The sequence below is a fragment of the Amblyomma mixtum genome, chromosome 6 (genome assembly GCF_055824585.1).
Source record: "Amblyomma mixtum isolate Tamu chromosome 6, ASM5582458v1, whole genome shotgun sequence".
Lineage (NCBI taxonomy): Eukaryota > Metazoa > Arthropoda > Arachnida > Ixodida > Ixodidae > Amblyomma > Amblyomma mixtum.
Genome location: NC_143017.1, coordinates 52560389 through 52576516, shown reverse-complemented (window position 1 = coordinate 52576516; position 16128 = coordinate 52560389). Strand labels below are relative to the sequence as shown.

Here is a 16128-nt window from a genome sequence, read left to right as displayed (position 1 = left end):
CTTATTTGCCAGAAGCTGCTGCTGCCGCAGCAACTGCGCTCATCTTAGCGCGCCACGTCCCTCACGGTGTTGCTCTTCACGGAATGTTAAAAAAAAAAAACGGAAAGGAAGTGTGTGGCAACAGTCACTGCAACACTCTTTCGTTCTTGACACAAACAAAACGGATTGGCCGTTGATGCAAGGTACCTGCTGCACTGGTTCTCTGCCCCTGCAACGGGTGCCAAGACAACCCGGAATGCAACCGGCCACTGTTGTGTGCTGTCCGCCATTCTTTCTTAACAATTGGCACAAAGCACTGGCCACAGCTCGTCTCTCTCTTCCATGACCCACAGTGGCAAGGTCAATGCCACCATGGTTGCCAACGCATAGGACAGCTGCAGTGGCTCTATAAATACGCTTCTCCTCAGTGCAACAACCACTGTACTCTGCTCTTCGTGTATATCCAACTCTCACAATCCTTGGGTCAACACTCAATGCCCCAGGTAATAAAGCGAAAGTTCAACTTTTAATAAATAAATACTCCTGACGCAAACTTCTTTTGAACACCTAACCCCCAAGCACCTCCGACATGAGCGAGAAGTGAAAGGGCATAAAACAGGATGACTTGCAGAGAAGCTGGCAACTGATGATGCTGTCCGCATTCCCGGGAAGCGTTTCACGCAGGAAACTGAAATGCGGCCGAATTCTTCCAGGGACTTCTGCAAGACAGTGGGACACTGCCACTCGAGGACGTGGTGCAGCTCCATTGGCACACACTGCATCATAACGCACAGCACACCATCACGGCAGAGCCGACTTGTGGACTTGGCAGCATGGGCCAAAAAAAACAAGACGGGAGTTCCCACGGTCAGGTGCTTGCAATGTTTGCAACATCTCGCTCGGCTTCTGCACTTGTTAAGAACACCAATGCACCAAGGCAGACAACCCAAATCACGGAAGTCATTGTAACCAAACCTGGCAACACGCACATGGCTTGCAGAAGGGTCCACAACTCTTCCAGCACAGCAGAGCAAAGATAAAAACCGCAGCCATCCGATTAACAACAACAGGGAGCTGGTCATTCTGCCTGTCATAATTACACCCCCAAGTGGCTGCCTGTCCTTGATGATCTTCAACCCCCCCCCCCAAAAAAAAAGAAGAGAAAAAAAAAAGGCAAAGAAGTTCTAAAAAGGTTGTCACAGCATGCGTGCGAACTTGTCACACATGGTGGTGTCGCACACAGACTAGCGTAAAAGAACATGGCTGACGTATGGCTACGGCCACCAGCTCGTCAACACGGACAATGCCTTTTGTTTCTCTAGCCGAGATCCATGATAATGTTAACATGCCACCAGCTGGCTCTGTCCTAAATTGCCCAGAGTGCAAAGGACTGGCAGATATGAAGAAAGTACTACACAATGACTAGCAATGCAATGCAATGGCTCAAACTAGGCAAATCGCGACATGTGCCAGGTGGGCTGAACACAGGCTCCGCCCTAAACGACCCTAAACTTGGACACAGTCTCCGGGGGAATTCACAGTCACAGCTCTATCAGAGGACGCTGCAACCAGCTCTGAATGCCAGACAATGCTGCTGCTAAGCCATCGCTACCCCTGTCCACAGCTGCCGTGGCACGCTGCAGGTCATGTGCCGGCCACGGGACCCCACTTGGCCTTTGTGAAGCATCCAGACACTGCCTTCTGGCTTTCTGAAGCCACTGGCATGCAAGTTTGAGCAGGTCACCAGAGCTGCTCGCAATGCCAGCATGATGAAAACAACCCGTGAGCACTGCTGCAGCAGCAACTTCCTTGTCATGAAGGGCACTCGGAGTAGTAACTGCACAAACAGCTCTGCACATTTTATGGCAGCAACATAACATGGACAGCATAACACTCCAAAACAAACATAAAAGACAGCCCCACTTTTCCCCTGCCCCTCCCATCCCCGTGCTTCTAACGTACATGGCCGGCTCGTATGCTGCCACAGAAACACGTCCATGTCCACTGGAACCATTGTGAAGCTGTGAACCTAGCAACAGTTTAACAGGCAGGTGACATCGCCACTGCTGCCAGCTTGGGCTACCGGGGGGCGCCAGCTGCGGGCACTCCTTCAACGTCCAGTGCACAGCTTACAGCTCATGGGAACATCCCTTTGCTGCCAAGCGGCTTCACCTCACAGAGGCATCTGACAAGGCAGAAGTCGATGTAATATTTTGCGTATTATCTGCTCAACTTCTGGGCACACATGCAAACTGGCTGGCTGCAGAGGCTTTGCCAAGTGGAGGACGCTCACAGTGAGCCTATGGAATGGGCACAAGAGCACAACTTACAGTACGACCCAGGTGTGCTACCCTAGACTTTGCTGCCCCATTAATTCACAGCCCAGTGTGCTCTGGTGCTGTACCAGACAGGAAACCTCGGCAGCTGTCCCATCTCAACATTTGAAAAGGATGCCAAGCTTCTGTTCCCTGCTGCATTACAAACTAGTATCAACAGCAAAGACCATGTTTTGAATGCGTTGAACTAGAGCGATATGAGTGTAAGACTACTTTTGCGTGGAGGCACGCAACGCTGCATCCATTCCACAACAGAACGGACTTGTCACACTGAAAGGCAATTGTCAGGGCCACATTGCAGCTGCTTTAGGGGTGCCAATAGGAGCATTTATCACACAACGAGTGCACTGCGGCAAAACAGAAGGTCCCTATATTAGGTTGCAGAAACATGGGAAACAACTGCAGTGCCATACTTAAAGCGAAATCTAGCAGAAGTAAAGCGATGGCTCCCAGCCTACACGCGCACGCTGTCTTCAACCTTACTCCAGGGCCCACAGGTGTCCTATGCTATGCTCAGACCATCGCAGTGGCCTAAGAGTCTTTGCCAGCAACTCTGCATTTTGAAGGAGCCTTGGTAGTGTACCAAAAGAAATGCTACTTTCCAGCTCCCCTTTCTCTTGGCTCCTAAGAGTATTCAATATCCTAACTGCCATCTCAGCAATGATCTCCTTTGGCGAGCACAGGGTTACTTGGCATCTGACCTGATTTTGCAACAGTTTCGCTCCATTCAGTTCTCTACCACAAGACACATCTTGCAACATGCATGTGCTTTCGCAAAAACAATAGAACGCAGGAGTTGCGTGCAACGAACTGCGAGACCAGCCAGTGATAAAGAACAATACAATAAAGCATGTAATTTTAGTCTCGCGTGCCAAATAACCAAGCGGCTTGCCTCCAGAGGCCGCTGCTGCAAAACCACCCACCCTCCCAGATAATAAAGTCAGAAAAGATCCACTGGCGAGGTTTCCTGCTGGGAAGCCAACGGTGTCCAGCCAGGCTCAAGCTCTCTCTGCACATGTGCCCTGCACTTCTTCTCTATGGCGTGTCTCCCCCCGCGAAGAGGCACTAGCTGGATGACGAGGGCGGTGGTAGCAGCTCTGAGGAGGTGGCGATGGTGGTCGGTGGCAGGGGACGCAGCTGGAAAGGCAGGCCCGCAGTGAGCAGCGCCCCCTGTGCGGCGGCTGGGGAGTCGAAGCAGGCCAGCAGCTGCAGACCGGCGCGCTTGAGCTGTGCCCCCAGCCGTAGCAGCTGCTGCTCCAGTTCGGCAGCAGCCAGACCCTCGGCCAGGCCCAGCACCTCCAGAACCTGGCCGGCCCCTGCTGCTGCTGCCGGTGGCGCCACCACCGCTGGAACATAAGCACACAGGCGCACCATGGTTCCGAGACCTCTACAATTCCTCTGGACTGTGATGTTTCCACTAGACGAACGACTTGAGCACCTCATGTAAATATCGCCCTCACTTGCTACTTTGCCTGTGCTCAAGAAAGCATCTCTATAGAAATGTGTGGTAGTGAATCTAACAATGCCTTTGCCCATGACTCCCCAATTCAACATATTTAACAAATGGATGTATACACGCAGCACCAGAAGCCTACAAGCCTCTAAAAACGCATGTACAAAAAAAAAAACTACAATCGTTTTGAAGGCCCAGGTGCACCAACCTGGAAATGACAGGGGTTGTCATGTGCACCTTAAAATGTGCCAATCTTGTGCCGCGCACTGTGGCAAAAGAGGAGTTTACTGCTTCATGGCTGGTGCGTAAGCTCTTGATGCTGAGTGCACAAAATGGCTGACAGCCACAAGCAGGCACAGTTCTAGCAGGCTGCAGCCAGCAACTCTCTGCCGTTGCAGTACAGACTTGAGAGTATAAGCCTGCAGCCCTGCTACAATGTGACACCATCACTGCTGCAGAATGGCTGTGCAACTTTTTAGCCCACTTCACAATGTACAGTAAAATCCTGGTAGCACATACCTGCATTGTTCCGCCCTAGGCGCACCTACTCTGTTTCCCTGGTCTGGCTGCCATAGACTGCAATGTAAACAGTGCCCACTTAGCGAGCAGCTGCTTGTGCAAGAGCTGAAGACAAAGAGTTTTCCAGAAAGACATTTGTGACCGGATTTCCACACCTTGGCCACACTGCTGATACCACACCACTGCGCACAGTAGATAATGGGCTGTGGAAGGGCTCTAGCCACTGACAGAACAATGCTGCTTTCCCATCTTCCTTTCAAACCACAATGTGTGTAGTACAAGCTCGCCTGCCGCGTGCTCGCACGTTGATGTTCACGGTATTCATGACAGTACACAGTTTTTTCCGACTATACTACATCTCCACAGCCAATCAAGGTGCATCTCTTACGGTTAACAGTGAAACTCTGAACTGAGGAGGGAAACCTCTATAATTCATTCTTGATCGTGGTAGTAAAAAATGAAATTTGACCACCGCGGCCGAGATTGACCCCGAGGTCTTTCGGGTCAGCAGCCAAGCGACTGAGCCACTGCGGCGGCTAGGTTTCAGATCACTGGCTGAAACTCAGTCACATATCGAGAAGTCTCTTTACAGGCATAACAACAGGTATGGGAACACCTGTCATAAGGTGTGCACAACAAAGCACAAAACAATGCCCAACAAGTGCAACACCAATGCGCTAAAGTTACAAGGTTCTGCTCTGCCCGAAGAAAGATTAGAAGAGCTATTCCAGGCACAGTCGTCATCTGAAGTGACCAACCACGCAAGTCTTTTCAGACTCAATGAGTTCTTTTTCTTTGCACTAAATAGTGCAAACAGCCAATCCCACAGGAGTTGGCAAACAAGTTGTCAATGCACCCCTTATCTCCAATAGACTCAGAAAGGCCTGTGTTGTTCCTTGATATGCAGCTTAGTCATGTTGAACAAAGTTCCTGCAGGTTAACACAGCAAAGCATGCTGTAGATGAGGGATTTGCTGATGCCGCTCTATAACTGCATCATCAATGGTGACAGATATTGGAGCAAAATATGATCAGTTAAGTGGTACCTCCAAAAGCACCAAAGAATTCTAAACTGCCCCCACTAAGCCACACCTGTACTTGGAAGGGGCCAGATTCACATTTACACCTACTTTAAAACTAACTGCGGTTACAGGTGCATAATTTGGCAAAAAAAAACTCCATAAAGAGCTTTAGTAACATGTCCAGTCCAGTACAGCAAGAATGACTGTTTCTTCTTATCTTTTTCTTTTTGGGAAAGAGTGCAGCCTTCAAAAAGACCTTACATTTGTACGGCACACCTGATATGGATGTGCCAGAGTCTGACCGCAGAACTCTAGAACTCAATCCTCTGGGATTCTAGTACTATATGCTTGCGCCACAGCCAAGTTTTTAGTTTATCAATGGGACATAGCAAACGCACTGCGCCTAAGAAAAGGAGCCCTAAATAGCAAATAAAAAAAAAAGAAAAAGGGCCTGACAAGCTCATACTGCAAGCTGGATAGCCTAATCGTTTCAGTTAAGTTTTGTCACCAGCCTAGCTAGCATTTGTCACACACATAAAGCTGTGCGCGCTTCCAACCTGCAGTGCCAGGCAGCTGGAGGAAGCTGCCTAGGAGGCGTATTGCAAATGCAGCGACAAAGTTTGCTCTGTTCAGCTAGTGCAGAAGGGAGTCGTACCGGGCGTCGTGCTAGGCGCGGTGGACAGTGGGGGAGTAGCGGCAGCCGTGCTGGGTGGGTTGGAGGGGGCGCGGGGTGTTGCTCGCGGCTGCCTGCGGGCACTACGTGGTGGACGCGCTCCCAGGGTGGCTGGGGCAGGTGGGGGCTGTGACACGAGCCGCAGAGCCCCCCTCAGCATGGCCTGTGGGGGACCCTCGTGGTGCTGCTGCAGCGGGTGGCCAAGCAGACGCACGTCTGCGCCAGGGTGGTAAAATCCAAAATGGCGCCACAGTCATGACCAGTGCAGTCCTGGGACCTGCTTCGGACAGTCCCTGTCCAAACCGTTGGTTTCGTCACAAAGCTCGCTAGGCACCTGTTGAATGCATGATGTCTTGACACAGCCGTGCTAAATCAAGCCACACAAAGGAGCCTTACAAAGCCACAACTGTGCCAAATCAAGCCATACAAAGATGTCAGCTCACAGGGGAGATCCAACTCTGACCGCGGCTCCTAATTACAGCAGCGCTGCATTAAAGACATTCTCTACAACCTGCAACACCCATCATCTCTACTGCAACCGACAACACTCACATTTATGAGCTAGATAATGAGAATGTGATCCAGTAGGCATGTCCCCAGGGGCCCCAACAGTCCGACACTGGAGGGGTGCAACATGGTAAGAAGTTGTGAACATCACTTTGTCCTTATGGAGTGCAGAAAGTCGGAGAGCTTGTTGCTCCTTGTTGTTCGTAATGAACTCGTATTGACACTGACATTGAACGCTTGATGATTTAGTGTGCAGGAGGTAAGCAGGCCTTGCAGGCTGGCTCTCACCAACGCTTAGATTCAATCCCAGTAACATCAACGTAATAGTCTAAAGCACTGAAATTTATTCTACTTGTTCCATTACAGCAAGATGAGACAGCTGTCTTCGAACAAGTACAATGTTCAAGCCAAAGCATAGACATGCTCAACGAAACATGTTGCATGCCCACATGGATACATCAGAGGACTCCTCACTGCAGTGGCCAGAATGATGACCCATAAAGCCATTATGGCTACAAGGTAGCTATGACTAAAAAGCAGCCATTTTCCACACTATCCTAATCTTTCACCACACTGTGCCATGCAGGGAGAGCAATGCCTCCCCCCCCCCCCCCCCCCCCATTCAAAGATTTTACAGATGAGGTAGCACAGCTTCCCCCATCAAAGGACACCTACTCAGCCCCGGACTGCACCAAGAAAGTCTGGTTTATTCGCAGAAGGCAAAAGGCTTAAGATTACACGATATTCGCTTCTAGTCCCAACATTCGCTGCCTTTTCGGATCCCCATGAACCTGGAAAGATAGTGACTTTTCTGTAACACTACTGTATAGTGCCTGCATGAGCCCTCAAGAAAAATAAATGACGATGATGATAATGGTGTTTATGACAGCATTTTTTTCACTCCCCCAGTTAAAGAATAATTCCTACGCCACCGATGTCATGAATTCATGACACACCCAACATGCGATGTGTTCCTACTGACATGCGGAGCTGTGGTGCAAGTTTTGGTGCCGACGTATTCCCTGCAGATTAGTTTTCGAATACAAATGCCTGGGGCCGTTGTGAACAGCTGTGAACAAACAAAAAGAAGGTGTGCTTATTGAACGGCTAGTGCATGCTCAAAATTGTGCCTTTTCTCATTTTGGGAAAATTGATGCAATACAATTACGCGAAATTGGCATTATAAAAAGCTGATTCCATACTATATATCTTTGAAGACTGTCCCATTTCTAACCAGACACACAAAATGCATGCTTTCTGGCAAAATCCTAGCTGATTCCTGGTTTCTCATGGGTTTGAAAGAGCTCACATTAATTGATGTCATTAGCTTTCATCCAAATAAAAAATCGCGCTGAAAAATCTTAGCGTTTTACAAGCTGCATTGGGTCAAGCTGGCTGAAGACGGGTTTCTCCACAAGGGGCGACAATAGCTGCCAGAGAAAAATGTTGACCATTTGGTGAGCAAATAGTGAGTAAATCGTGCACAATGCGGGCTATCTAGACCGTACATACGCCCTTCGAAGAGCTTAACAGTTGAATACATGCAGTTGTTACAACAGTGACGATAGTGACAGAAGCTAAGGGCAGCCAGAATTTGGCCTTCGAAATAATAATAAAAAAGGAAGGAATGAACAGGATCTCAGAACATGGCACAATGAGCCACAATGGCCAAACAAGTTTTCTGTTCCTAAAAATTTACAGTGGACCTATGCCCAAGTGAAAACAACTGTACATTACAGTTTTTACGAGTATAAATAAATAAACAAGGCCATCCAAGCTGTTCTTGAGAACTCAAATTAGTGCCACAAATGAACAGTATGTTCAGTGTCATGAATTCAAGTTACAAATTTATGTATACCAATGGTGTTAGCAAATTTGTGCATTGCACTTTTTTGTTTGCTTGTTTGCTTGGACTCGTTACCCAGTGCAATGAAGCAGTTATAATATTTGCCTATGAATCACTTTCAATCTGAGCATTGATTGTTTAATGGACATGTGATCAGTGTCATCTTAGCCTGCACTGCATATGTGCAACCTAACTTCCATTAATTAACTTGCATTATTTCGTCATCGAGTCTCTTTTGGCATGATCCGGCACGAAAGGCACACTGTCACAGGTAGCGATTCAGTTCACTGAATTCAAGTGGCTCATTACCCGAAATATGACAGTGATCCAAGAATGTGTGCTCAGATCCTCATAATGACAACTGCTACACGACAGTACTTACTGTACTCTGGCTGAGTGTTGAAAAACAAAAAAAATCCACATACAGAGGTCAGTGCGCTTAATATTATTCAGTAGAAAAGATGACATGAGCTTTTTACACCAGCGGAAAGAAGGTAGAGATGTATATTACTACACTATTTCACACTTTTTACACATTGGCATTTCTTCATAACTGTGAAAATGCCACAGTGTACCCCACAAGGGTTCCATAAACTCTAGCACTTCATGGCATGCAAGGAAAGGTGGAATTTTGCGCTGTCCATAATTTTTTAGCAGTGATCACTTGGCTCAAACATTCTCTCAATGGATCTGAGCAGTTCTCAATTCAACTCCCATTACATAAACCTCGCCTTACAAATGTCCTGGTGTGCTTGACACCGTGACTGTTATGGCTAAAATAAAAAACAAAATCCGACAGTGTGAACCAAACAGACCACATAGCACAAAGTAGACATGACGGGCACTTTTGGATATTACTTTAGCTATATGAAACAACTACCGCAACAGCATGTTTTACTCTTTCATTATCACGGGTTCATCTTATTGAAACAATATGTTTTCACACTCGGCACACTCTGTTATCTACGACACAATCCAAAATCACCACTGCACAACAGCTTGCCTAACAATGACAATGCCCAGAACTCAAATGCAGTAGAACTTTGCTGATTTGAAGCCTGCTGGATCGTGTAAAATATTTGAACAAGGTGTGTTTTGGAATTGTCTGAAACTGAAGCAGAACAAAAAAAGGCAAATACGAAGCGTTGCTCAAATGGTTTCAGCACCACACAGTCGCTGCCACAGCAACGGACAAGGCTTTGTCGATGTTTAACTATTAATTCCTCTCACACAGGTAGCTTGTTTGACTATCGTAATTGCTGCATCACTGATGGTCACCCGAAATTCAGTCACATCAGTCTTGGCATCCACAGAACAATGATTGTGAACTTCTGTCGCTGCAATTAAGTTAACCCTTTGAAGGTTTTTGCCGTATATGTACGGCGGCGGTTTTCTGTCCCGCAAGGTCTTTGCCGCACGGGTACGGTTTCGATCTTCCGTTTGAAATTTTGCGCCAAAAGAACAATGCGTGCTCACTGGGGGGTGCTGCCACCTCTTAGGACTTACAAGAAGTGTTTGAATTTTGTGCTGCCTTCTTACGGAGATAAGCAAAACTTACTGTCTAGCTTTAGCGTGGCGGCACAGACTGCGGCAACACCCCTTTTGTAGTTTTGGTTTCGCCGCGTGATCGCAACGGAGTCGCGCGAAATTTGAGTTTTCTTTTTGTCAGCACTATCTTGCAGGGGCTGCCGAAGTTGATTTATATCTTTATTGGCGCTGCTCTTAGCTTGCTTATCACCGTTGCTCGCGAGGTATTCTCGCCCTCTGTGGCAACACGCCTACGCGGTTTCGATTCCGCCGCGGGATCGCAACGGAGTCGCGCAAAACGTGTTTTCTCTTTGTGGGCACTGTTTTGCAGAGGCGGCGAAAGTTGATTTCTATTTTTATTGGTGCTGCTCTTAGCTTGCTTATCACCGTTGCTATTCTATTCTAGTGAACATTTTCCAGTTGTGAGTGATGCTGTCACCAAAGTACTGTTCCTAATTTTTTTTTACTATTTATTCTCGATTATATACATTTTGTAGATTCAAGATCCGCAATAAAGTAATTTGACCACCTGGGAAAGTTTTCTTCAAAATAATTCGACCCTCAAAGGGTTAATAATAAAGCTCCTTGCCATTTGCCAGCGCCATTATACTCCAACGTTCTCGGCGCGCGCCAAGGTGGCAGCCAAGTTTGGATACATCAGGTTAGTGGAGCAAAGCAGCTCAAGGATGCATACGCCAGGCAGCTATCGTTTGAAAAGGAACGACGAGAAGAGCACCCGCAGTTCATTTGGCCAATCTGGGGTGGCACAGTGCATTTTGTATTGAGTTTGGTGCAGTACATGTTATGCACAAAGTAGAAACTATGCTCTATGCCAACGCCAGAGCAGCCTGAGTGCACCCGAACTGCGGAGGGCTACTTTGGCCAACATGATGTTACATTAGAGTGCCGCCACTGTATGCACGATGGTGCTTGAAGGATTGAAGAGTCCGATCAGGCGTCACGCCTCTTAACTCTTTCGCTACCGCGCCATAGGCGATCGTTCGCATATGATCGATTCAAATCGCCCGCGCAAAAAAGTTCATTTTTGAGCGTCGTGGACGTGCTCCGCCATCTAGTTAGCGAGCTCAACAACTGCTCTTTCGATTGCAGCCTTGGTTTCAGTGTTTTGACATGAGGGGGCGCCGTGAAAAATAAAACTTTGAACGGCCGCAGCACCGTCAGCCGGAGAAAATGGCGTCCGCGTCGCCGCGCGCTCCTTGGAAGCGAAAGCTGACACCGATCACGTCGGCCGGTTTCGGTTTCGTTTTTTGCGACGAAAGCAGCGGTTATTAGTCGGGCAACAATGTACAAACGTTGGATTTCGTTTTCGGCAGCGAGACTTCGCCTCGGGAGCCTGGAACGTCAGCGCGTACTTGCATGTAAGTTCTCTTTTCGTTCGCTGTGTGTTTTCTGCGGTGGATACGGTTTGTAATTGATGACAGTGGTTTATTTTTGTGCTTCAGGGTCTTGACAACGTATGGCGAAGACAGTTTGCCAAATGCTCAAGGTCGCGTCGCGTTTTTCAACCAAGACGACAGCTAGGTGTCCATATTGGCACATCACTGCGGAGCGGCGCTCGGAGATTCGCTTGACTTCTCGACTTTTTTTTGATGCTCTTCACGGCGGAAATGATGAAGATCGTGTGCGGAAACACTAATAAGTATGCATGGATGAAGATTTTCAGCAAATTCGGCGTGACGGCTCATGAGAAGACGTGAATCTGTTGGAGATTCTGATGTTCATTGGAATCATCATATACATTGGAATCGTTGACCTGCCACGACTGTATCCCTACTGAAATACCAGAATAATCTATTCTGGCCCTCTGCCATCAAAAATAATTTCTCAAAATTGGTTTTTTTGCTTTTTTTGTTTTTGTTTTTTTGCACGTAACGGACCCGGATGATTCAGTGGCGGCAGCTTCTATTGGCAATACTTGAAAAGTGTCCTGGCTTTTGAACCACATCGATAAAACTTATTTCATCGATCCTGATGTTTTAGAGCTTGCCTAAAACGCCAAATTTTATCAGCTGGCTTTCAGGGAGCAGCTCATTCAAGAAATCTTCGGGTATGATGAGGGAAAAGAAGTCCACGCCCCCAATCCTCTCATAGAATCCATTCAACACCAACCGAAAAGAATGAAAAAAAGAAGAAACTACAAGCTCGGCTATCAGAGAACAAGGGAGGAACAAAGATAAAACCTTATGTGAAGCACTTGTCAGTCTACCTCTACTTCACATCTTCACCTCTGATTGCTCTTCACAGTGGCACCACAGTCATGACCCCTGACTTGACAAGCCATGGAAAGTGCATTACATTTTTCTCATAGCTGAAACTGTGAATAATGACAGCTATAAACATGTGCAACAGTTTGTATATTCCAGTTTTCCTCTAATCAAGTTCGGGCTTAGTGCAGCCGGTAATTTTTGTTTTTGCTATTTACTTTTTTTGTGTTTTTAGCAAATTTCACAAATAAATGTTCATTTACTTTTGCACACAAAACTCTGGTGTTTGTTTCATTCAGAAGTGTAACTAATAAGCTACAATTTCATGCATTGCAACATGTGCTGGGTGTATTAGTTCTTGAGAAAAAAAATTTTCTTTCAGTACGCTCCAAATCGTGCATTTTTCCGCGGTAGCGAAAGAGTTAATGCAGGCTGGTGTGCCTATTTTAAGTGGCACGACGCTGCATTACCAGTTGAACTTGGTTATGGTAAACACAGCTATGCCCACATTGCACCGCAGGTCTTCAAATTAACCGAGCCTGTGCAAGCATGCCAGCTCAAGTTATCCGTAAATTGTCCAGTAATTTACATTACAAATTACAGGACTGCTGAAACTGTTTGATTTATCCCAGATTTCTAATTAACAGAGTTCGATTTACTGATGTTTTACTGTACACTTCATCCATCCTGCGCCCCTCACAAGCATATATAGCCAAGCAAATAGAAACCACTCAAAATCAAAACACGAGGCTTACCATGCCACACTACTCATGAAAAAATAATTGCTCTCCTCCCAAAGCCCTCCATCCTGCCTCATTACAGCACATCTCTGCCTCCTTCATTCCTATGCCTCACTCAAGACACACACCGTTTGCCGCAATCACCCATCAAGAATTGAACCTTGGTAACATTGCGCCCACCATGACTGACATCCTTTTCTTTTTTTTTTTCTGGATGCAATAACTTCGTGAAACGCTTTTCCTCATAACATGTTTCTTGCTCAGATAGAACAACTATCCAGAGAGAACTAACAAGTCATTTTGCCTCCTTAATACGGCACGATTTTAACTTTTACTTTCGTATTTAAGCATGCCTTCAGTTCCTGCAATCTTCTTGCTCACATTTTTACTTCTTACTCAATAGTGTCATGTTTGGACCTGTTTTAGGGCGCAGCTCTCCGGTGCCCGTTCCTGCACTGAGCAGCGTGCCTTGGCCTCGACATAACCGCGCGCAGAGGAGAATAGACGGTGACAGCAAAGACGGAGTGAGGAGGAAAGAAGAGAAAGAGGGAATGGCGGCAGCGTGAAGAGCAGGGAAGGCTAGCCTGCTCAGTTGCCTGCTCGTCGATGGGGTTATCAATAAAGTATAAGCATCACTCCTAAGAGATGGCGCCGCAGTAGCGTGCTCTCTAAGCGCACTGGCCATTCGCCTGAGGCAAGGTTCATAAGCGGCAGAACGCCGTGCGCACTGCCCAATTCGAAATCCAGAGCAGCCTCCGTTCAGCACTGCGTGTTTCGTATGCAACCCCCTATGGTTCGAGTACCACAGCGGCTGCGCTCGAAAGCCACCTTACCGAGAAGCGTAATCATGGCCCAATTTTTAGGGCGGAAGCCTTTAATGCCTCATTGTTGTAAGCAGGAGTTGTCGACAGAAATGTCATGCTTTTCAATTGGTCGTGACGTCACAGTGCGCGAATTTCAAACGGGGCCGATTATACTTTGGTTAGCAACCATGCAACCAAATAAAGGGATCGTATAGTGATGCTCCAAGTAAGTGGGGCTGAGGTTAGTTAAATGCTTAATTACCCAATTAGCCTAATTAACCCTTCTAGTCAGGCCAGATAAATACATAAAAGCGAGTAGGAAATTGGTCAAGTTCGGGAATCGAACCCCGGTCTCCGGAGTGGGAGACGAGCATGCTAACCACTCTGCCATGCCAGCTGGATGGTTTGGAATATAAACAAAGGCGCGTCTAGTGAATACTAGTGAATACGGTGTCTTCGTTCACTCCCATCTTCCTCCATTCCCGTTATGGGGAGATTTAGGTGTCCACCCAGATATGCGAGACAGACACATGTCCTTTCCTCAAAAACCAATTCACCGACAAGCAAGGCGTACAACCGAACGGGCGATGGCGTTTTATGGACTCCCTGGCAGCGTTGCAAGACGCTGTCGCGTTTCACTCTTACAGGCGAAGCCTAACATCTTAACAACACATCAGTGACACAAGCAGCAACACCGCGCTTAAGGCTTTCGCCTCACCGCACTTTAGGTCAACAAAGTGCCCCCCCCCCCCCCCCCCCCCCCCCCCTGAATTTTTTTGCCCCTGCCTTATGTGATGCCTCACTAGGTTTTTCGCCGTGTCGTTGTCAGTAGCAAATGGTAATTTTCCTAAGCACATGAAATGACAGACATCGAGTTAATATATGCTGACTTTGTGCAGCGTGCCTCATAGTGGAGATCAGTAGTGAGCCTTTTGACAGATACATGTTTAACTCCATGGGCTAAGCCGCTGTCGCTAGGCCTTTGCTGTTTCATAAGAATGTTTGCACAAATAGTGAATAATTGTACAAACATTCGATTCATATCTGATTTGCTCAGTTCATTATTTAATTCGTATTCTACTGAGTACTGAAGCAAAAATATTTATTTTTGATTCGGTTTCAAAAACGTACAATTCGCATACCCCTACCAGAAACTGAAACTAAGCCAAATTATACTATAACAGTAAGTAACTCAATACATCTTTCCTTTGGAAAAACTATAACGAAAGGGGTTCCACACCACCTTGAAAACCTGCACACAAATCCCATTTAAAAATATCAGCCGGATCCTGCTATCAAAATGAGCCAAATCCACTCACAAGAACCTTCTTCGTCTCCTTGAGCTTAATAGCTTGGACACATGGTTTCATTTATTCCTTTTCCAGCACTGCTTTACAATCGACTACACAAGATATGAAGAAATCAGCCGAAGATCTGAACCCAAAATGGCGACAATAATGAAGGGATCATTAGACCCGTCATTAGCGGTTGTCGGGATGTTTTGAGTCCTGTCTGTCCACCGTTTCGCTACTAATTATGGATTTAAAATGCTACAGTGACGGAGAATAAATTCCAGATCCCATACATTCTCGCTAGCTTCCTTTTCCGCTGCCAAAGTGGTAGCGCAAGAAAAGAAGGCTGTCACGTCAGCGCTTGTGACAGAAGCCGCAGCCGTGGCCTTGTGTGTGAGCGCTCGCCTCGGCTTCGGAAGGTTGGGGGTTTGATCCCCGTGGCCGCCGGTCTACCCAGCCGATCAAACCAATGGGAACAGGCGGTCCCCCTGGCCATAGCGCTCAGCTTTCCAGGGGCGCACCGCATGGGAAAGGTAGCCTATGCCTCGAAAGTCCCGTCGAACGTGGGCAAGGAACGACTGGGAAGTGGTGGAACCCCACAGTCGGAACTCAACTCAGCTTGCTTCGTGCAGACAGAAACCCAAGGGATGAGAATGCATTCGCAGAGAAACTTAGGGCATTTACTTGCTTATGTTGCTGAAGGACAGTATTGTCCCAGATTGCACACAATGAATGTTCCAATTGTTTTACTGCTGAATTCAGAACAGAAATAAAGTTATTGCGAGAAAACCGGTTCAAATCTAGCTTCACATGATAAACCAAATCCAAAGTTTACAATGCTGATATTGGCCAAATTATTTGCGTAATTTTTTCAGTACATGGTGGTGTACAGTTGCTCTAACTTACATGTAAAGCTTACAGCAATGTGGCTTCCCGAAGTCACTTTGGAGCAGCTTTCGGCGCAGAAAAGTGAGCGTTTGACGCAGATATATACCGTATTTTTTCGGCAAAATCTTACGTGCCACCACGCGCCATCTTTTGCCATTCCTAGTAACTACACAGAAAAGAAAACTGATAAGTAAAACAGGAAAAGGATAAAGTTATTACAGTTTCAGCGCTGCACTATCCGCCTCCACGAGAACCGAACTATGCCGTGCAGTGGCAGGTCTGCACTCCTCAGGGTCACCTGCACGCTGCGCAGACAGCT

The 16128-nt window shown here is 47.1% G+C and overlaps 1 protein-coding gene across 5 annotated transcripts in view; it reads right to left on the bottom strand.

The window, feature by feature from the left end:
• Positions 1 to 2600: 2600 nt before the first annotated feature.
• Positions 2601 to 16128, bottom strand: part of enc (R3H domain containing protein encore) — a 75569-nt gene continuing 62041 nt past the window's right edge. For 4 of the 5 annotated variants that reach the window (XM_089547944.1, XM_089547947.1, XM_089547946.1 and 1 more), the window contains 2 exons: positions 5964 to 6197; positions 2601 to 3661 (listed from right to left, as the gene is read on the bottom strand). In XM_089547944.1, coding sequence (XP_089404070.1) covers positions 3381 to 3661; positions 5964 to 6197 — 515 coding nt within the window. In that variant the 3' untranslated portion in view covers positions 2601 to 3380. Of the gene's footprint in view, positions 3662 to 4287; positions 4345 to 5963; positions 6198 to 16128 lie in introns of all 5 variants that reach the window. The other variant, XM_089547948.1, reaches the window with a different exon arrangement.